The 23,167-nt window shown below is 38.5% G+C and overlaps 1 protein-coding gene across 1 annotated transcript in view; it reads left to right on the top strand.

Moving 5' to 3' along the window:
• The first annotated feature begins 10,401 nt into the window (after window positions 1-10,401).
• Window positions 10,402-23,167, top strand: part of MAP2K2 (mitogen-activated protein kinase kinase 2) — a 69,669-nt gene continuing 56,903 nt past the window's right edge. The window contains exons 1-2 of the mRNA XM_053703142.1: window positions 10,402-10,592; window positions 11,054-11,153. Of these exons, the coding sequence (XP_053559117.1) occupies window positions 10,556-10,592; window positions 11,054-11,153 (137 nt within the window). The 5' untranslated portion in view covers window positions 10,402-10,555. The remainder of the gene's footprint in view (window positions 10,593-11,053; window positions 11,154-23,167) is intronic.

Genomic DNA, 23,167 nt, shown 5'->3' with positions numbered 1-23,167 from the left:
TCTGCATTACTACCTGTAATCTTTAACAGGTCTTCTCATTCAGGGCCTGATATTTAAAAGCTCACAGCTCAGGTGAGATGTCTTTTTAGTACGGAGAGAGGGCCCTGAAAAATGTTAGAAACACAAATTTTAGTAATCTCAAAAATGTCCTCCGTTAGTGAATCAAAGTTGTCCAGTCTCTTTCAGGGAGCTAATTTTAAATTGTGCACATTAGATAAATAAATAACACAAGCCAGCAGTGGTTGCAATTATCAGAGCACTTATACTTCATATAATCACATGGGAGCAATAATAATAAGACACTCTCACCGTTCATGGGGACCAATCATACCTCCTCATTCAGCGCTTGAACTGTCACGGCTGCAAATTTGCAGTCCTCTCGTACACCTCTCACCCTTCTGCCTCTCTGGCACTGTGAGACATTCGGCGTACTACATGTTCATCCACGCTCATTGCTGGAAACGCCTCCGGTCCAATATTGGCACTCTGCTGCCACAGTACTCCGATCCTAATGTTTGCACAACCGTTCCCTGTTGCCTAGATGTGACTTAGCAATAAGTCCCGGGGGTACCTCGGGGATGCAATCTATGTGCATATATATTAGCGCTCACCCCCACTCCAAAGCTTTTGCCCAGGGGCCCAGAGATGTCTAGTTACATCCCTGTCTGGTAATGCCTGGGATAAGCATAAGGCTATCCTACAAACTAAATAATTTATGAAATTATGTTGAACAGCAAAATATTTTCTAATTTCGGTGCATTGGTAGCCTGCAATAAATACACTTTCATTTTTAAATTTTAACATACATAAATACAGTCAAATTATGAAACGTGCTAATTGATACCCACAAAGATAAAAACATATTTACAAAAACAAAAACAAAACTAACTAATGTGATATGTATGTCCATCATTATTAAGAGTGTATAATTAGAATTAAAATTAAAGTTCTACACACAAAAAACGGACTGTCATAACATCACTTGCTTTGTGTCTCTAATATTATCTGCCATATAGCGCAAGTGACACTGCATACCTAAATCACTTGATTAGGGTACCAAATATAATTCATTCGGTATATTATACAGAACTGTATAATATTGTATGCACTTGCCTGTCAATTACACTATAGATGAAGACAAATATTTGTTAACATGTGGAAAATTATTATTCAAAAGTAGATAATAGGACAACCACTGTGAACATCCTGGGGAATAAACTAATATGTATACTATTTACAGACATTTTTGTTGTCTTTCTATAGATTATACATATCATCCAGTAAGTTTCTAAACATTTTTAAAACAAATATCTTGCTTGCTATCTATCTATCTATCTATCTATCTATCTATCTATCTATCTATCTATCTATCGGGTTCTTGTAAAGCGCGGCTATTCACCCGTAAAGGGTCTCAAGGCACTGAGGGTTGCAGTTCAGTCGAATAGCCAGGTCTTGAGGTCCTTTCTGAACTTAGTTAGGGCGGTAGCTTGTCTGAGGTGCAGCGGGAGGGTGTTCCAAGTCTTGGCTGCCAGGTGAGAGAAGGATCTGCCTCCCGCTGTAGTTTTCCTGATGCGAGGGATGACTGCGAGGGCTTGGTCGACCGATCGAAGTTGTCTGGCAGGGGTGTAGAAGGTAACGTGGTGGTTCAAGTATACAGGACCGATGTTGTGGAGGGCCTTGAATGCGTGGGTGAGAAGCTTGAAGGTTATTCTTTTATTGATGGGGAGCCAGTGCAGGTCCCGCAGGTGTTTGGTGATGTGGCATTGACGAGGGATGTCGAGGATTAGTCTGGCCGAGGCGTTCTGGATGCGCTGTAGTCTCTTTTGGAGCTTGATGGTGGTGCCGGCGTAGAGTGCATTACCATAGTCCAGTCGGCTGCTGACGAGGGCGTGAGTGACAGTCTTCCTAGTCTCGGTTGGGATCCATTTGAAGATCTTTCACAGCAGGTGAAGTGTGTGGAAGAATGCAGAAGAGACGGTGTTAATTTGTCGGTCCATGGAGAGCGATGAGTCCAGGATGACGCCTAGATTCCATGCATGGTCGGTGGGGGTTGGAGGGTGTCCGAGGGCTGTGGGCCACCAGGAGTTATTCCAAGCGGATGTGTTGGGACCGAGGAGGACTTCGGTCTTGTCTGCGTTCAGCTTTAGGCAGATGTAGCTCATCCAGGTGGCGACTGCTGTCAGCCCTTCGTGGACGTTTCTCTTGGAGGTGGTGGGGTCACTGGTAAGTGAAATGATTAGCTGGGTGTCATCCGCGTAGGAGATGATGTTGAGGTTGTGTCGTTGGGCGATGGCAGCGAGAGGGGCCATGTAGATGTTGAATAGGGTTGGGCTCAGCAAAGAGCCTTGGGGTACACCGCAGCTGATTTCTGTGGGCTTGGAGGTGAAGGGTGGGAGTCTAACTTTCTGGGTTCTGCCGGTGAGGAAGGATGTGATCCATTCCAGGGCTTTGCCGCATATGCCGGCATCGTGTAGTCGGTTACGGAGGGTGAGGTGGGAGACAGTGTTGAATGCTGCTAAGAGGTCTAGGAGAATGAGGGTGGCGGTCTCTCCTCGGTCGAGTAGGGCGAGGATGTCATCTGTGGCAGCGAGGAGGGCGGTCTCTGTGCTGTGGTTGCTCCTGAAACCGGATTGGGAGGGGTCCAGAGTGTGGTTGGCTTTGATGTAGTCAATGAGTTGCACGTTGATGGACTTCTCGATGACTTTGGCCGCAAAGGGGAGCAGAGAGATTGAGCGGTAGTTCTTCGGATCATTGGAGTCAGCCGTGGGTTTTTTCAGTAGGGGTTTTAATTCTGCGTGCTTCCAATCATCCGGGAAGGTGCCGGTTTCAATGGAGCAGTTGATGGTGTTGCAGAGCTCGGGGGCGATGGTGTCACCCGCTTTGATAAAAATGTTATGCGGGCATGGGTCCGAGGGTGCTCCGGAGTGGATCGATCTCATGATTCTGATGGTGTCCTCTGTGGTGAGGGGGCTCCAGATTGTCCGTGGGGGGTAGGCGGTGGTGTATTTGGGTGAGGTATCGGTGGGAGTTGGTGGGTAAGCGGAGTTCTGGGGCACGAAGCTGTCATAGATGTCAACGATCTTGCGGTGGAAGTACATTGTGAGGTTATCACAGAGGTCCTGGGAGGGTGGGATGTCTTTGGAGTCGCTGTTGGGATTGGAGAATTCCTTGATGACTGTGAATAGCTCCTTGCTGTTGTGGACGTTGGCATTGATTCTATCTTGGATGGCTGTCTTCTTGGTGGTTTTGATGAGGTGGTGGTGGGTAGTAATGGCTTCTTTGTAGGCTGTTTTATTTGAAGGGGTCTTGCTGGATCTCCAGGTCCTTTCAAATCGCCTGCAGTGGCGTTTGGAGTCCTGGAGGGCAGGGGTGAACCAACTAGCCTTGTTGGTGGGTTGCCAGTTGGACGGTTTCTTGAGAGGGGCGAGGGTGTTGGCGCAGTCTGTGAGCCAGTGGTGGAGGTTGCGGGCGGAGGAGTTGGCATTTGTGGAGGCAGCTGGGGGGCACTTGTTCAGGGTGGAGTGCAGTTGTTTTTTCTGTGTGTTAAATAACCAAACACCACCCACAACTTGATTTAAATTGAGAAGCCAATTCAGGCTCAAATCTGCAGACAACAAGGTTAGGTCATTACTTTACCAATTATGGAAATATATGTAGCAGGGTTATCTTTGACAAGTCAGCAGGGTGCCTTTTCAGCTTTAAGAGTTAGTTTTCAGAGATAAATTACATGAAAGGGGGGCAAAATAAGTAATGAATGTATTGCAAAGTTGTTTTATCATGCATAACTAACCATTTTATATTAAAATCTCAAGGTGTTTACTGTCGTTTTAAATACCAGATTGCGATAGCCCAATGTATATTTAAATGTTTTTATTATTTTTATTTAATTTAATGATATTTGAGTTTAATGTCCCTTTAATAATACTTCCCTACAACAGAGCATAAACATTACCTCATACTAGGCCAACTCGTTAAGGCCCAATAAATATAACTTAATAATAAATCATGTGATTAGACAATAAATCAGCTAGGTAATCATATTGCATGCAATATCAGTGCAGTAATGTTAGATACTGACCTGATATCTAATTTTGTTAATCACAAACTATGATAAATGTTCAGTAAAGTACAAGTACCATATTTGGGTCTTTACATAGCAGTCTTGATAACATTATTTTTTATTTAAAGGGACATTGTGGCACAAAAAGTATATGCTCTAATTTGTTAGAGCATGTAAATGCAGCATTACCAACCCTGCAAATTTATATTTAACCACCCAAAAAGCGTTAAACACATATTTAAATTACCGGTCAGAAGCAGCAGAGAACTGCTGGTTCAGATGAGATACTGCTTATGATTGACAGGGTTATGTATAGAGATGTGCGTTCTGCAGTTTTGTTCACTGCCAAATGCTGAAGTAGAAGACTGCTTTTGGTATTCGGCTCTTTTCGGAGCCAAATATCCTCTTGTGCAAGTGAAACACACTAAGATCTGGATTTGCACAGATTCTAGTTTGTTTCACTTGCACAAGAGGATATTCGGCTCCGAAAAAAGACAAATATCAAAAGCAGCCGCCGACTTCCACATACAGCAGTGAATGCACACCTCTATTTATGTGACTACTGCTGCAGATTAGCTGAGCTTTGTGGTTCTTCACTTAAACAACTTTATAATTTACTTCTATTATATAATTCACCTTGTACTCAGATTATCCTTTGTTGAAAAACATACCTAGGTAGGCTCAGAAGCTGGGTGCTAGCTGCTGATTGGTGGCTGTACATATATACCTCTTATCATTGACTTATCAATGTATTCAGCTATTTCCCAGTAGTTCATTGCTGCTCCTTAAATAAAGGATACCAAAGGAGTGAAGTAAAGTTGATAATAGAAGTAAATAATAAAGTTGTTTACATGTAGGCTCTATCTGAATCACTGAAGAAAAATGTTGGATTTCATGTTCCTTAGCAATCTATGGCAGCAAACACTGCTGCCATAGAGTGCTATAAACACGTACCTGCCGCTATTCTATGAGCCTACCTAGGTTAGTTCTTCAACAAAGGACACCAAGAGAAACAAAGCAAATTAGATAATCAGAGTAAAATGGGAAGTTGCTTAAAATTGCATAGTCTATTTAAACCATAACAGTTTAATTTTGACTGTCAGGGATGTTTTGTTGGGACTGTTACATCTTACATTATGTTTCAGATAAATGGTAAATGATATATTGACAGTTGCACAGTCTAAATATTGGGAATACTGGATTGAGAGCGACACAGCTCTCTCGTGGTTCTCTTCCTATTTGTCTAACCGTACCTTTAATGAAGCCTTCTCTGGGGCATCCTCTGCCTCGTTACCACTTTCCGTTGGGGTACCGCAAGGCTCTGTCCTCGGTCTCATTCTCTTCTCAATCTACGCGTCATCATTAGGTTCCTTAATAAAGTCCCACGGGTTTCAATATCGTTTGTAACCTGTGTCACTAATTGTCTTTCTCCTTTCTTATCTTGGATGTCCTCTCACTTCTTTAAGCTAAATCTCTCCAAAACTGAGCTCCTTATTTTACCCCCTTCTTCCAAAATCTCCACCCCCATTTCTCTATAACTGTCGATGACTCCATCATTACCCCTACCCCACATGCCTGATGTCTTGGGGTCACACTTGACTCAGATCTTTCTTTTACTCCTCACATTCAGTCCTTGGTTAAAGCCTGCCGCTTCCACCTTAAAAAAAAATCACTAAAATTAAACATTTCCTTACACAAGACACAACTAAGATTTTAATCCACCTTGACTACTGCAACTCCATCCTCTCTGGTCTCCTTAGCTGCCACCTAGCTCCTTTACAATCCATAATGAATGCCTCTGCCAGGCTTATATTCCTTACACATCACTCTACATCTGCTGCACCTCACTGCCAATCCCTTCACTGGCTTCCTCTTGCCTCCAGGATTAAACATAAAATTATCACTCTGACATACAAAGCCCTCAACTGCACTGCTCCCCCCTACATCTCAGACCTTGTCTCCAGATACTCTCCCTCCCTTCCCCTTCGCTCTGCTCACAATCTCCTACTCTCTTCCTCTCTTGTTACCTCTTCAAATTCCCGTTTACAGGACTTCTCCAGACTGGCTCCCATCTTGTGGAACTCTCTGCCCTGCTCCACAAGACTCTCCCCTAGTTTTGAAAGACTCTTCTATTCAGGGATGCATACAACCTACATTAACCTTTCCTAATTCCATTGCTATCCCCTTGAACCCCTTAGCATGTAAGCCTATAAGCCCAGCTGTTTGGAGGTCACCTTCAAAAGAGCTGACTACAACAGTGCAACTCTCGGCAGGGCCCTCTACCCACTTGATCCCTATAAAAGATATCTTGTATATTGCCTATGTTTATAGTGCTGCAGAATCTGTTGGAGCTCTAAAAATACCTGATAATAATAATAATAATTTTCTAGCACAAAGGCCTAATGAGTTTTCAGCAACAAACTGCTTTTTTCAAGAGCATATAAAATCTTTTAAAAGAACTGAATAACAAATTCAACAAACCAACTTTATTGATACCTCCATTTGCAGGAAACCGCATTAAAAAAGGTGAGAAGTTGGAGGTTCACATTAAGACAACACCTCCCTTTGTGAATGTGGGAGTAAATAAAAAAAATGGTTTATTATCATTATTAAATGATACACCATAAAAATAAAATGCCATTGTAGGTTGGGGGTTAAAATAGTAATATAAAAACCTAACAATAAAAACTCACAAAATTTAGAAATCCTGAAAGCTTGTTTACCCTTCCCTGACTGAGGTGAGTCTAAGGAAGCAACAGTAGCAACTGAGCATTCAACATCTAATGGCGTTTTTTAAATTTGCTCTGTCTGAGAGCGCTTTACACATGCTCAGTCTGCCTTTTCTGACAGTCTGATTTCTGACATCACCAATTATATTATTACCAATTATTATTATTCAATACTTTTCTGGTCTTTTAGGCTTAGGTGATCTTAAAAAAAAGTTAGGGGTTCTAAGTCTCCCATTTGATAATACCACACCCACTGTCCTAAGGACGTTATCAGGCAGCTATATTGGTCTAGTCTGGTAACAGCAGGCAGACAGAGCAGGAAAAGAAGAGACGACTCAGCTTACAGACAGAGTGGGATGTTGAATATTCCCCTTGCCAGCTTCCAGCACATTACAGCCAGAAGGAGAGCCGGTGTGTACACTAACTGATTGTATGTGGGGCTCACACACACATATTACTGAACAGGTCACACATTCCCACTCCTTGCCTGCCACAGGTGCTATTCTGATTACACCCAGGTCAACCACCATCACCAGGAATATCATTGCCTTTATTAGCAAAACTCATTACAATTGTCTAGTGATGGGGCCCCAAGTAGGCCCCGGAATTGTCCTGTGGAATAGTGGGTTATTGAGGATCGGTGCTGCCAAATATGTGCGCGACCAGATGGTTCAACTTTGATGTGCAGCTGTGTCCACCTCCCCTGGGGGGACAACGATTAGTGGATTGCAGATTCGTCATCTGTCAATCAATTGAGCAATATAGCGGGCAGAGGAACGGCGCTTACCGTTGGAGCATTAAAAGGTAACAATCTGAGAATATCAATAAATAGTAAACATTTCATGAATGGAAGTCTGCCTATTTTTTTAAATTCTAACCTATGAAGTGAGCGAGTACGCTCAACTTTACATTCACTTTAACAGTTAATTATGGGGATTAATAAGGAGTGAGAGGAAAATGTTCCATATCGTGATTATTAGCCAGGATACAACGGCAACTACCTTGAGGTGAGAAGGATCAGGATAATTGATGGCGCCTCTGAGGTATGAGGACAACATTCTCTTTCAATATATTCTATCCCTGGAACTTGTCTGAGCTTAAAGCAGTGGTCTCAAAGTACTGCCCCAAGGGCCAAATGCGGCCCTCAAGATAGTTTCATCTGGCCCTCCCTTGTTTAATAGGTAAACCATTAATTTGGGCTATCAATTTTATTTTCTAAGAGGTGTAACTAGTTGATGTTCTATATAGGCACTCACAAGATAAATATAAAGACATGCATCCAGTGTAGACCCCGACCACCCACTGCATTGGGTAAATGTTACTTTTTAGGTTGCTATACAGTTCCAAAATGATCACTTCACTTGGCACTTACAAATAAAATATATACAACTTTGTATGTATATTGTGGGCTACAACTCCCACCATGCACCACTACTTGACTAAATGTCACTTCCATTACCTAGTATAGCTAATTCCGAAGCACTTACTCAGTTCAAGCGGCCCCCATGGGAGAAAATAATGTGGCGAGTGGCCCCTAGATACTTTGAGTTTGATACCCCTGGCTTAAAGGGACAGTCTACTCCAGAATTTTTATTGTTTAAAAAGACAGATAATCCCTTTATTACCGATTCCCAAATTTTGCATAACCAACACTGTTATATTAATATTTTTACCTCTGGGATTACCTTGTACCTAAGTCTTTGCAAACGGCCCAATATTTCAGTTCTTTTGACTGACTGACATTTTAGCCAATCAGTGCTGACTCATAAATGGCTCCACGAGAGTAAGCACAATGTTATCTACATAGCACACATGAACTAGTACTGTCTAGCTGTGAAAAGTTGTCCAAGTGCACTGAGATAAGAGGCGGCCTTCAAGGGCTTAGGAATTAGCATATGAGCCTACCTAGCCTTAGCTTTCAACAAAGAATACCAAGTGAACAAAGCAAATTTGCTGATAAAAGTAAATTCTACAGTTGTTTAAAATTGCATGCCCTATTTGAATCATGAAAGATTAATTTTGACTAGACTGTCCCTATAAGCAATAGTGGCTGGTGCAAACCTTTTTTTTTTTTTTTCTACACATTCTGAGGATTAATTACTAACACAAGCAAGGACTGAAGGATTTATTTTGCAATACCAACGCATGTTGCAATGTCTGCTTATTGTGACTGTGCTTGCTAAAAGGAATTTGGCTGCTGTGTTTAGGAGCTACGTGACACTAATTGATCTGTTAAAGCATATGCATATGTATCATCTAATTGATGCATACACATACCCTCACTTCTTTCTGACAATATTTAGAAGGCTTTTTACATTTAGATAACACACAGTGACTTTAAAAAAACTTGACATTTCAGTGTCCAGTATTTAGGTGAAGAATTTACTGGTCAGCTTGCTAAAATACTGGACTGTCTGGTTGAATACTGGACACCTGGCAACTCTTACAGAAAAAGACATATAGGTAAAACTAGCGAATACAAGGTGACCTATGCTGAAAACAATGTGATTTTATTTATATGAGTTTAAAAAAAAATATCAGTGTCCTGTTCCCTCTGTCATATTCACTGTCCCATGCAAGATTCCCAATTGCAAAGTGTTTAATTTCTTTAAATCCTTTTTAGACAATGAAGCCCATGAGAGAATCAGTGTGATATTTAACACAATGCTGGTGATTTTTAGAGGCTCAGGCCATAAATTACTGCTTTCTGTGTGGGTTTCAGATGGCCAACCACTGGTGTATACTAATATCTACTCTCAATTTGTATCACTTAAAGGGACGTTAAATACTAAATAAATGCTAGATAGAATGATGCATTCAAAGAAAAGATTAGTCTGAGAATAACATGTAGATGTATTTTTAAAGTTTCATTAGCTGTATAAATATTGACAAAATAAGTGTAAAGTTTTAGTATCTATAAAAGAATGGGAGCTGCCATGTTGTAACTTAGGTTACCTTCTCTGCTGTGGCCAGTTAGGGATAGTAATAAATAAGTCACTAGAGTGTGCAGCCAATGGCTGTGTGGGGTATAACAGTGTTCTGCACTTCCATTTCTAACAGGAGCGGAAAAGATCACAATTTCAGAATGCAATTACAGGAAAAAGGGACAAAATAAATAATGAAATTATATTGCAATTATATATATATATATATATATATATATATATATATATATATATATATATATATATATATATAAAATGTATCATTTTATATTACCATCTCAAAGTGTTTAATGTCCCTTTAAATTATTTGAATTAATTTCATCAACGAACTGTGTATAAATCAGATACTTTATTTTTTTTATTTTTTTGTAAGTGTTATAAATAGTTTGAAATTCCAGTACTTAAGCTCCTCCTATAATTTTAGTCGATAAAATAATTATCTTGTGGGTAAAAAAACAAGTACTTTCATTATTTCAGTTTACTTTTGACTACTTCTTGAGCTAAAAGAAAAGCAGGTCGATTTAATGGTTAATTTAAAGTGTGTGTAATTTCACTGCTTAGCTGTCCTCCTGGCAGTCACACTCATGTTTTTACCTGACAGGTTAATCATTCAGTCACAGGGTGACTTTACAGCGCACGCAACTAACTAGGCTCAATCACAAGCAGTGATTCTGGAGCTCGCACCCAAGCGGATTTCACAGGAACGAGCCCAGCACATATCGCGAGATTTGAGTAAAGCACTCCCGGTTGTGATCGGACTCCCCGCTCACTAGGCCGTGGAGCCTCGGGCTGGAGTTACGGCCTGACCCGGCCGACGGGTTATGGACCCGGCTCGACACGGAGGAGGAACCGGACCGGGTATGCGATGTGTATACACAGAGATTGAGGTTTCATAATATTCATGTGTATCAAATGCACTACACTGTATCATCTGTTGGTAGAGACAGGAAAATACTATCTAACTATTATTAATTGTGAAATCAAGGCAAGTATAAAAGTGTGTTTGACATTATAGGATAGGGGTATGTTTATTACTTTTACCCCGTGGGTATTAAAGAATAAGAATGCCTAGAAATTTCTGTAAGGTTTATTGGGTTCACGCCCACACACACCTTTTATACATTTGTGTGTGTGTATGTGTGTATATATATATATATATATATATATATATACTAATATTAACAGGTGAGAGGAGGAAGATTAACATAATAGTGCACTACATATGCCCTATGAGATGACAACCCTTCTGCTTGAAGGGCAAGTCAGTAGATAGATATTTGAGTTACTGAGCTAAAATATATATTTTTTTCTTTCTACAGGAGGTAAGATGCCAGCCAAAAGAAAGCCTGTTCTCCCTGTTTTGAATTTAGCACCCACCATTGCAGAAGGACCATCGCCTACCAGCGACGGATCATCCGAGTAAGTTTTTTTCTTTTCAGTGGTTCTTTTAAATTATCTGTGACTATCTTAAACAATTTTTTTTTCCCACAAAAGTAACACAGATACATTCCCTTAAAGTTTATATGTATGTAGTGTACTCTTCTCAATCCCACATTATTTTATGCGTTTTCACTTTTCTGACATCTCTGTCCACAGAACATGATTTGTAATATTTTCCTGTCATTTCTAATTAGTATTATTCTTTACAATTTGGCTCAGTAGCACAGACCATGGTCCCGGGGGTGCCAACAATGTTGTGTGGCAGAGCTGAGGAACCCACCTTTCAAGATTGTACGATTGCTAAAAGAGTGAAATTGCTGGGTAGTGAGGAACAGCTTCGACTTGAAACTGTTATATCCTTCAAAACTGATAGTCAGATGCAACACTCTGTAACTAGGAAGGTTCCCAGTGACTTAGTACATATTCATATATCATCTTTTTACCAATGCTGTGATACAGATTTTTGACAGCATTGCAATGACAAAAGTAGATGTCCTCATGTTCTCTGTAGTCAAAGATAAAACGTTCATAGTGAACTCACTTTGATCACTAAAGTTGGACCCTTAACCCTTTGAGTGCTAACCACTTTCCCACCTGGGTATTAAGCTTTTTTAATGTTTTTTTTTACTTTTTGAATTTTTTTTATTTTTACTTTTTGTTTTATTTTTTTCAGACCCCCAATACTTATGCTGTTGGAAAGGTTAGGCGATTACCTTTCCAATGGTGGGTCTTGGGGATCTTTAGCTGCTTAGATGGCTGAGATACAGGCTTCTAAGCAGCATGCCCTCTGCTCCTATACTTAACATTGTTAAGTATAAATAAAGTTGCGCAGTGACGTCATCACGTTATTGCGAGTGACGTCACCACGCAAAGCGTGAAGCCCCGGCGATGCCTGTCACTCTACAGGCACGATCGCCGGGGTAGGAGCGGGTGGGAGCCCCCAGATCTCCCTCAAGGTGGGAGAGTGCTAGTGACGGCTCTGAGCCGTCATTAGCACCAAAGTGGGAAACTCTGTGACAGCTCAGAGCCGTCAAAGGGTTAATGTTGGGCAAAACTTTACCCTATCTAACTAGGGTCCTGACTGGGCAGAATGGACAGAGCTGGCCACATAACTAACTGTTCCATAGATTAATGCTTATTTGACTTCTAAGGAGGGGCTGTCCATTCATCTCCTATCCATGAATGGTTAGGAAGGCGAGCAACAAGGACCTGTTCCTTTTCACAGAGTACTTGTGGTTTTGTCTAGGATATAGTGTTTTTACTGAATTCTACTTGCTTTTTATGCCTTTGAGGGTTGAGACTGAAACAGAAGACAGCTTAAAGTGCCATAAAACATGTTGAGATCTGTGCATAGCCTATAAGGGCTAATTAAGTAAAATAGTTTGCATAAAAAAATTGTTTAAAAATTGCTGGCAAGTATTTTAAAATAATTTTCAAAAATAAGCTAAATTAGTTACATAGCCACGCTGTCTGGAGTAGCCTGATCCACCTCCCCTTATCAGTGTTTAGCATCAGACACGCAGGCATTGTATTTTAACTGAGTTCACAGCAGCTTATTTGCTTCTAGGCATGCTCCAGCAGATGAGTGTTAAAGTCTTGTAATCTACCAAAGCAAAGATGGAGATACAGGGAGTGCAGAATTATTAGGCAAATGAGTATTTTGACCACATCATCCTCTTTATGCATGTTGTCTTACTCCAAGCTGTATAGGCTCGAAAGCCTACTACCAATTAAGCATATTAGGTGATGTGCATCTCTGTAATGAGAAGGGGTGTGGTCTAATGACATCAACACCCTATATCAGGTGTGCATAATTATTAGGCAACTTCCTTTCCTTTGGCAACATGGGTCAAAAGAAGGACTTGACAGGCTCAGAAAAGTCAAAAATAGTGAGATATCTTGCAGAGGGATGCAGCACTCTTAAAATTGCAAAGCTTCTGAAGCGTGATCATCGAACAATCAAGCGTTTCATTCAAAATAGTCAACAGGGTCGCAAGAAGAGTGTGGAAAAACCAAGGCGCAAAATAACTGCCCATGAACTGAGAAAAGTCAAGCGTGCAGCTGCCAAGATGCCACTTGCCACCAGTTTGGCCATATTTCAGAGCTGCAACATCACTGGAGTGCCCAAAAGCACAAGGTGTGCAATACTCAGAGACATGGCCAAGGTAAGAAAGGCTGAAAGACGACCACCACTGAACAAGACACACAAGCTGAAATATCTCAAGACTGATTTTTCTAAGGTTTTATGGACTGATGAAATGAGAGTGAGTCTTGATGGGCCAGATGGATGGGCCCGTGGCTGGATTGGTAAAGGGCAGAGAGCTCCAGTCCGACTCAGACGCCAGCAAGGTGGAGGTGGAGTACTGGTTTGGGCTGGTATCATCAAAGATGAGCTTGTGGGGCCTTTTCGGGTTGAGGATGGAGTCAAGCTCAACTCCCAGTCCTACTGCCAGTTTCTGGAAGACACCTTCTTCAAGCAGTGGTACAGGAAGAAGTCTGCATCCTTCAAGAAAAACATGATTTTCATGCAGGACAATGCTCCATCACACGCGTCCAAGTACTCCACAGCGTGGCTGGCAAGAAAGGGTATAAAAGAAGAAAATCTAATGACATGGCCTCCTTGTTCACTTGATCTGAACCCCATTGAGAACCTGTGGTCCATCATCAAATGTGAGATTTACAAGGAGGGAAAACAGTACACCTCTCTGAACAGTGTCTGGGAGGCTGTGGTTGCTGCTGCACGCAATGTTGATGGTGAACAGATGAAAACACTGACAGAATCCATGGATGGCAGGCTTTTGAGTGTCCTTGCAAAGAAAGGTGGCTATATTGGTCACTGATTTGTTTTTGAATGTCAGAAATGTATATTTGTGAATGTTGAGATGTTATATTGGTTTCACTGGTAAAAATAAATAATTGAAATGAGTATATATTTGTTTTTTGTTAAGTTGCCTAATAATTATGCACAGTAATAGTCACCTGCACACACAGATATACCCCTAAAATAGCTGTAACTAAAAACTACTTCCAAAACTATTCAGCTTTGATATTAATGAGTTTTTTGGGTTCATTGAGAACATGGTTGTTGTTCAATAATAAAATTAATCCTCAAAAATACAACTTGCCTAATAATTCTGCACTCCCTGTACAGCCATAGAAGGAATTGTGTGGGGGGAGTTAGAGCTGTACAATTCAGAAACTAAAAAGAAAGGGTTAATGGCTAGACACTGCAGTATAAATTTGCAGGTAAAGTAATTAAAGTACATATTATTATATTTTGTCTCTACCCCATCTTGTTTTATGTCTCTAACCAGTGAGCCATGAAACCTCATTGAATTAGCTGTATCCCATTATCCCCACTTTTTTGTCCTGCTATTGATTGGTATTTGGTGGGCTGGTATGAGAGGGAATTTTTTATTATAGTTTTGTAGTTGGAATGGAAGCGGTTTCATTAGCCATTTAGTGAAATAAGCAGCCTGTACAACTCATACAGGCTTGATAATTTATTGCAAACTGTCTCTTAAAGGGCCAGTAAATTCACAAAATAATGTTATATAATTCTGCACATAAAAACTCAACGTAACTCGCTCCCGCTCTGGTCTGGTAGCAGGAGCAAGCTACATTGAGTTTAATGGAGCGATCGGGCCGGCTGTGAATAGACAGGGTTTCTGATGGCTTAGGGAAAACAAACAGACCCGCTCAGTAGAGCCAGGAGCAGCGTACTGTAAAAGTAACTTTCATAGCAATTTTGCACTGAAATCTTTTAAGGTAGAAAGATGGTGCTAAGCTAATGTTATATAATTCTGCACTATGTGCAGAATTATATAACATTATTTTGTGTGTTTACTGGCCCTTTAACTATGGCAGATACTTTCATTGCAAAGGAAACTCAGTGCATTCTTTTGTGCACAGTACACAACTTCCTGGAGTTGCAGCTATGGAAATTCCAATTTTGCACTTAAACCAGTTTATTCAGTTTCTAAGTGGCTCAACTATGAAATACAGACATGGATGCTAATAGCTACACATTCTACATGCAGGTCTTGTTAAGTTAGTTCAAAATCCAAGGGCCAGGCCAAAAAATTAGGTGTGATGCGTTTGTGTGTATTTGTGTGTTTATATGTATAAATCTATATACTGTATATCTAAGACACACACACAAAGAAATATCACTGTTATTTGTGTGTGTGTGTGTGTATGTATGTGTGTATATGTGTGTGTGTGTGTGTATATATATATATATATAATATATATAATATATATATATATATATATATATATATATATATATATATATATATATATATATATAAAATCTATATCTCCACCTTTCTTCAGATCACCCACTAAAAGCCAAATGCCTGGGTGCAAAAATGTAACAAATATTCCTTTCAAATAATGCACTCACAGGGCTTTCTCAACAGCAGACTAAATTTATTTTTACGTTTTCGGAGGTTAACTCTCCATCAGAACGACAAACATGCTTACAAATCACACTTAAATAGTTATCTAAATCAAACACATAGTGGCGCCAAGCACAACTGTACTGGAACGCATAGTGCGTTCCATTGTTCTGTGAAACCGGAAGTCACTTCCGGCTAATTAAACAAATAGGGTAAAGCAACAATATCGTATATTGTTCTGTGAAACCGGACGTCACTTCCGGCTAATTAAACAAATAGGGTAAAGCAACAATATCGTATATTTACGAAAATTGAACACCACCATATCACAATAGTGTATGCACATTTCTTACAATGGTGGTATACATATCAGAACAGTGACAACTTAAAGGCAACTTTGTGCCACCGGGACACCCTATTGTGTCAGCTGTTCAATGACTCCTACAGCCAGTAGCCCAATTTGTTGATGTAATTTTACAGCCTATTGTCAGAAGTATACGTTCGTTCATTTTGGACACAAATTATCTTATTAGGCTACTGAAGGCTGTACAGATTCAGGGAGGGGCTCTCCTGGTCACCCTAGATGTAAATAGCCTATATACTATCATTCCTCATGATATTGGTCTGACAGCTGTGGAGGAACATTTACAAATATCAGACTACAGCGGCCCACCAGTAGATTTTTTGTTTAGGCTTATTGAATTCTGTTTGAATAAAAACTGTTTTCGGTTTGAACAAAGATTCTATCTTCAAGTTGCAGGGACATCAATGGGGTCAAACATGGCCCCATCCTATGCTAACATTTTTATGTCACAATTTGAAGATAGATATCTATGGAACCATGATGACGCATCTATTGTCTCCTACCGAAGGTACATAGATTATGTTTTTTTTTTTTATCTGGCGAGGGGGTCAGGACAAACTCCTTGACTGGTTTGATAAAATCAATAACACAAATACTACAGTTAGATTCAAAATGACAATGCATGAACAACAGATACTTTTTTTGTTTTTTTTGTTTGGATCTAAGTATTTACATTTCAGACAACACACTTACACACTGGGCACAACTCTGTATAGTAAGCCTACAGGTAGGAACTCTATCTTGAGGCAGACAGCTGTCATCCTCCTGCTCTACTAAGAGGAATAGTCAAGTCACAAATGAGTAGGACTATTAGAAATGCAGACAATGCACTCCCAGCTGGAAACAGTGAAAGATAAGTTCTTACAGAGGGGCTACCGTACACAGTTGGTCAATACTACCTTGAATGAGGTGCAGGAAATTACCCAAGATGAACTAATTACACAGAAAAATAAGGCTACAGATGAAGATAGGCTCATCTTAGTGACCACCTTCTCACCCAATACCAGTAATGCGGGCAATATTTTGAGAACACACTGGCCTATAGTAACCCTAAACTGAAGTTTGCACATAACTTAAAACTTATGGTGGGGTACAAAAGAGGGACCAACCTATGTGACCTATTGGTCAAACTGACCCTAAGCACTGTTACACAACCAGACCCAAGGTGAATATCAAGGGTTCCTACAAATGCCTTGGATTCAACTCCGGATTTTAAACTACTGATCTAGCCAGTTAGGTGATACATACCTAAATGCATTACATGGGAGTGTGTTTCCAATCCATGATTACGGATTACCATTGCACAACTGACCAACATGTGCTTTTGCTTTGTCGACAGATTACTTATTTATACACTTATGTGGATATATCGACTGGATACAGTTCACTACAAATATATCTTTGTGGACTTACTATCCATTTGCATCAAGGTGGCATAATTCTGGACTTGTATTCCAGTATATGTTTATTAAGGGCTTATCGATCTATTATTTAGGATTGCTCACATCTTAACTTTTTATTATATTTCTTTCCTTTTTGTATGGCAGGTCATTCTGCATTATTTGTGTTTATCAATAATAAACAATATGTTTGTTCTGCTAGGAAATTTTGGGGCTCCTCATGAATTTATGTACAACAATATAGTACTTTAACGTTTGTTCTTTAAGTTGGTGCTGTATTAGTCCATCTAATCTTACTCTTCATATTTATTTATATATATATATATATATATATATGTGTGTGTGTGTGTGTGTGAAACCTGCTTAAGACGGAATGGCATCGGAAAACGGAAATTTTCCGTCTTAGACAGTTAGTAACTGATGGAGCATCTTTTGACATGCGCAAATTCAAAAATGGCAGAATGTTACTGTATTGGTCACCTGCCGTCCGGCTTCCTAATTGGCTGGGTAGCCGTTTCCATGTTCCCTCGCGGCACTGCATGTCTCCATCTGACCGTCAGTTCCGGGTATCAGAGCATTTGTGCGCAAATGCTCAGGATCAGCACCATACCATAAAGTACCAATATCAGTGCTTCCCTAATCAGAATACATTTCTTGTTTTTCTAGCATGCAAGTAACAAAGACCGTACAATTTTTCTGCTTAATCATTACAGTCTTTTATTTATTTTTTATCTGGATTACCTTTTTTTCTCTAACACAGAAAATGGGTGAGAAAACATAAATTGTATACAAACACAGTACAGTACTGTATTAAAAGATTATTTGTTGCATCAATTACTGTTCAGTAATACACAAACTTTAACTCTTCTAAATACCTGTACAGTATGCAGTACAATCTACAGGTGCAGTATCTATTGTGCACAATTCCCCCAAATACATGTACAGTAATCACACCTTATGCAAACATTTAAAAAAAATAATGTACAGTAAAATACAGTACTGTAAAAATACAGGTACTCTACATGTATGTGCTTTTATTTTTTGGTGTACACCTGTACAGTACTGTATCTGGATTTATTTTTACAGTTCTGTACTACAGTACTTTTTTATTCTAACAGAAAATGGTACAGTACTGAACATTACCAGTAAAAGATTACCTGTAATTGTTGCATCAACTTGGTTCACAATTACAGTACACAAACTTAAATTCTTCTAAATACAGTACAATTACAGCTACAGTATCTATTGTGTGCAGTGCCCACTAATAATCACATACAGTAATATGCAAACATTCTAAACTACAGTACTGTAAAATATTGAAAATAAAAATACCTGTGCAAGTACTGTTAATAAAATACAGTACTGTAAATAAAAATACATGTACTGTACTCTACCTGTACGTACTTTTCATTTTTCTAGTACACCTGTTCTATACAGTACAGTACTGTAGTTCAGTACTTTTTTTATTCTAACAGAAAATGGTACAGTACTGAACATTATTAAAAGATTGTTGCATCAACTTTGTTCATAATTACTGTACTGTAATATACAAACTTCAACTCTTCTAAATACAGTACAATTACAGGTACAGTATCTATTGAGCACAATGCCCACTAATAATCACATCTTATGCAAACTTTTTAAAGTACAGTACGGTAAATAAAATACTGTACATAAAAATACAGTACAATTACTGTAAATAAAATAATGTACATAAAATAGTGTACAACTACTGAAAATAAAATTCTGTAAATAAAAACACAGGTACTGTACTCTACCTGTACGTACTTTAACATTTTTAGTGTACACCTGTACAGTACAGTATCTGGATTTATTTTTACAGTACTTTACTACAGTATTTTTTCATTCTAATAGAAAATGGCTAAGAAGACATCAACTGTATTCTATACAAATACAGTACCAGTACTGAATATTATTAAGTGTAAAAGATTAATTGTTGCTTCAACTTTGTTCACAATTACTATAATACACAAACTTCAACTCTTCTAAATACAGTATGCAGTACAATTACAGGTACAGTATTGTGCACAATTCCCACTAATAGAATCACATCTTATGCAAACATTTTAAAATACAGTACTGTATAGTGTGTTATGTTTTTATAATCCAGTCCAGTACTGTGCTTTAAAATGTTTGTAGCTGCAGATGGAGTCAATGTTTACATAGATTACGTTTTAATCAAGTTCAATACTGTACGTTAAAATGTTTGTACTGTACTGTTGCTGGAGAAGTCTTGCTTGAAGGTCCGGTTACAGAGTGATCTGGAACAGACCAGTGTGTTCTAAAACGTCAAAATACAGTAGTCATCAGAAATAATGATCATAAACAAAACATTCAACAGTACTGTTAAATAATGTACATTACTGTACTAAATAAACAGTACAGTACTGTATTTAAGCTTTACATACTCTTATACAGTACTGTATTTAGATAGTGTACTACCGTTACTGTCTACTGTATGTTTTTACTTTACATACTTTATTGGTTTACTTGTCCCCACATTCCCAATAATGTTGCTTGTTTTCTTGGGGCATTGGTTAACCTTTTTTTAAATTAAATGTCTAGTGGATGTTATTGGTTCTAGAAGCTCCGGGCAGTTATTAAATAATGCAAACTCTTGCAACTGATGAACCTTCTCTAGAGCATCTTGGTAACTTTTGATCGATGGCTCACTGGGAATTTCTGTGGTTTCAGCACTTTCATTGTCATCCATGTTCTCATCACTGTCTTGTTGTTGATCTAAAAGTTCCACAGCATTTGTAAATGTGCTTTCCATTGCAAGTTCTTTGTCTATGTCAATGTAACGGTCTATTTCACTGTCAACAAGACCTCCTTGTTGGAATAATGAACGAATATCATTGTTTTCTTCTACAGTCACCTGTATTATTTCTGGCAATTCTTCATTATCGTGTTTGAATTAGAGAAACCAGCTTTTACAAAGCACTTGCAAATGGTATCAGCAGAAATAGCCTTGCATACCATAGAAATCCAGTTGACAGCATCAAGGACTTTTATGGACTTGGCAAGCTGGTGTACATTCTGTGTGGTAGAAATGTTCGCAAACCAAGCACTGTAGCAATAATTTTCTATAGTGCGCCTTCATGGTGTAGATAACACCTTGGTCCATTGGCTGTGTTACGCTTTTTTGTGTTTGCAGGGAACCAGGCTATTTTTACATTACTAAGTTTCAGATGCGGATGGCAGGTAGCGTTATCCAAAAACAGGATGACTTTATGACCTTCTCTCCATGTTTCTGTCAAAAATCCTGAGCCATTTAGACATTAGTTCTGCTGTCAACTGTTCAAAATGAGGAAGTGAGCGCTCAAAGCATATAGGGCTAGAATAAGGATGGTATAGATTTAAATCCTGTTACAATGTTTTTAATATAAACAAATATTACTATACAATAAAATTAAAGGGACACTGAACCCAAATTTTTTCTTTTGTAATTCAGAAAGAGCATGCAATTTTAAGCAACTTTCTAATTTACTCCTATTATCAATTTTTCTTCGTTCTGTTGCTATCATTATTTGAAAAAGAAGGCATCTAAGCTTTTTTTTTGGTTTCAGTACTATGGACAGCACTTTTTTACTGGTGGATGAATTTATCCACCAATCAGAAAGGACAACCCAGGTTGTTCACCAAAAATGGGCCGGCATCTAAACTTACATTCTTGCATTTCAAATAAAGATACCAAGAGAATGAAGAAAATTTGATAATAGGAGTAAATTCGAAATTTGCTTAAAATTTCATGCTCAATCTGAATCACAAAATAAAATTTTTGTGTACAGTGTCCCTTTAAAAACTTCATGGATCCATGATGACATATAAACAATGAAGCAAAAGGAATGCAATAAATGTACAATGTGCTTTGTTAAGGGAGACGAAACCGATGTCACTCCTTATTACAGCAATACAATGAAGCAGTTAAAAAAGTAGAAAAACGTGAACACATATAGATATGAGAATCACTTAGGTGGAATAAGAAGATAGAGGATTCTATCTGTGGTAGTGTTAGTAGGTGTATGTAGTAGCCTGATCCTAATACCTAACAGTGAATGGTGAGAAATAGTCCAATGTGTCTCAAATGAATAAAGTCCAAAAGATCAAAAATTGAAAATCATAAATTCAAATGAAGCAGGGAATCAAAATGCAGTCCAAAAAAAGAAATCCAAAAAGAAATGAATAACAAAAATGTGAAAAAAAAAGTATGGCATGAAAAGTCTATAGTGGATAAACGCAAAATCTGAAAGTTAGCCTCTGTGTGATGCATGATGTTAGTACATAGAGATAAAAAAATCAAACAATAAAAATCCAAAAAGTCAAGAAAAAAAGGTAATGTCTGAAGAAGTATCCAAGCTGGAGTCTTGTTTTTTTTAAAGTCTAAAATATATTTGTATCTAAGCTGGAGTCTAGTTTCCATAAAAATAACCCCCCCCCCCAAAAAAAAACAAAACAAAAATATGAATATGTTTGAAGTCCTCAATCTAAAAAAACAAAACATCAATAGTGCAATAAAGTTTAAAAATCTTTAAAATAATGGAATGGAGCTCACCAGTAGTATGTCATACTACATAGACATACTACTGGTGAGCTCCATTCCATTATTTTAAAGATTTTTAAACTTTATTGCACTATTGTTCTTTGTTTTTTTTAGATTGAGGACTTCAAACATATTCATATTTTTGGGTTTTTTTTTGTTGTTGTTATTTTTATGGAAACTAGACTCCAGCTTAGATACAAATATATTTTAGACTTTTAAAGAAAGAAGACTCCAGCTTGGATACTTCTTCAGGCATTACCTTTATTTTCTTGACTTTTTGGATTTTTATTGTTGGATTTTTTTATCTCTATGTACTAACATCATGCATCACACAGAGGCTAACTTTCACAGCCAATCCTATATTTAAGATTTTGTGTTTATCCACTATAGACTTTTCATGCCATACATTTTTTTTCACATTTTTGTTATTCATTTCTTTTTGGATTTCTTTTTTTGGACTGCATTTTGATTCCCTGCTTCATTTGAATTTATGATTTTCAATTTTTGATCTTTTGGACTTTATTCATTTGAGACACATTGGACTATTTCTCACAATTCACTGTTAGGTATTAGGATCAGGCTACTACATACACCTACTAACACTACCACAGATAGAATCCTCTATCTTCTTATTCCACCTAAGTGATTCTCATATCTATATGTGTTCACGTTTTTCTACTTTTTTAACTGCTTCATTGTATTGCTGTAATAAGGAGAGACATCTGTTTAGTCTCCCTTAACAAAGCACATTGTACATTTATTGCATTCCTTTTGCTTTTGCATCATTGTTTATATGTCATCATGGATCCATGAAGTTTTAAATTTAATTGTATTGTAATATTTGTTTATATTAAAAACATTGTAATGGGATTTAAATCTATACCGTCCTTATTCTAGCCCTATATGCTTTGAGCGCTCACTTCCTCATTTTGAACAGTTGTACACTCCTAAGTCCACTAGGGGACTTTATTGGAAGAGAGCTATAGGGGTACCCACTAGCGCTTGATCTACTACATACCTACCAAATTAGTTCTGCTATCATCCAGGCTTTTTTATTTGCACGCCAAATAACGGGAAGCTGTGTAGTGTCTATGTTTTTGAAGAAACGTGGCTTTGCTGCCTTACCAATCACAAGAGGCTTCTCCAATCTCCCGTCCATGTTTCCACAGAGGAACACCGTCAATCTTTCCTTGGATAACTTTCCTCCTGTGCACTTTTCACGTTTATCAACCTAAAGAATAGGCCAGTTTCATCGCCATTGT

Source organism: Bombina bombina, chromosome 2 (assembly GCF_027579735.1).
Source record: "Bombina bombina isolate aBomBom1 chromosome 2, aBomBom1.pri, whole genome shotgun sequence".
In the NCBI taxonomy this organism is placed as follows: domain Eukaryota; kingdom Metazoa; phylum Chordata; class Amphibia; order Anura; family Bombinatoridae; genus Bombina; species Bombina bombina.
This window is presented reverse-complemented; position numbering and strand designations above follow the sequence as displayed.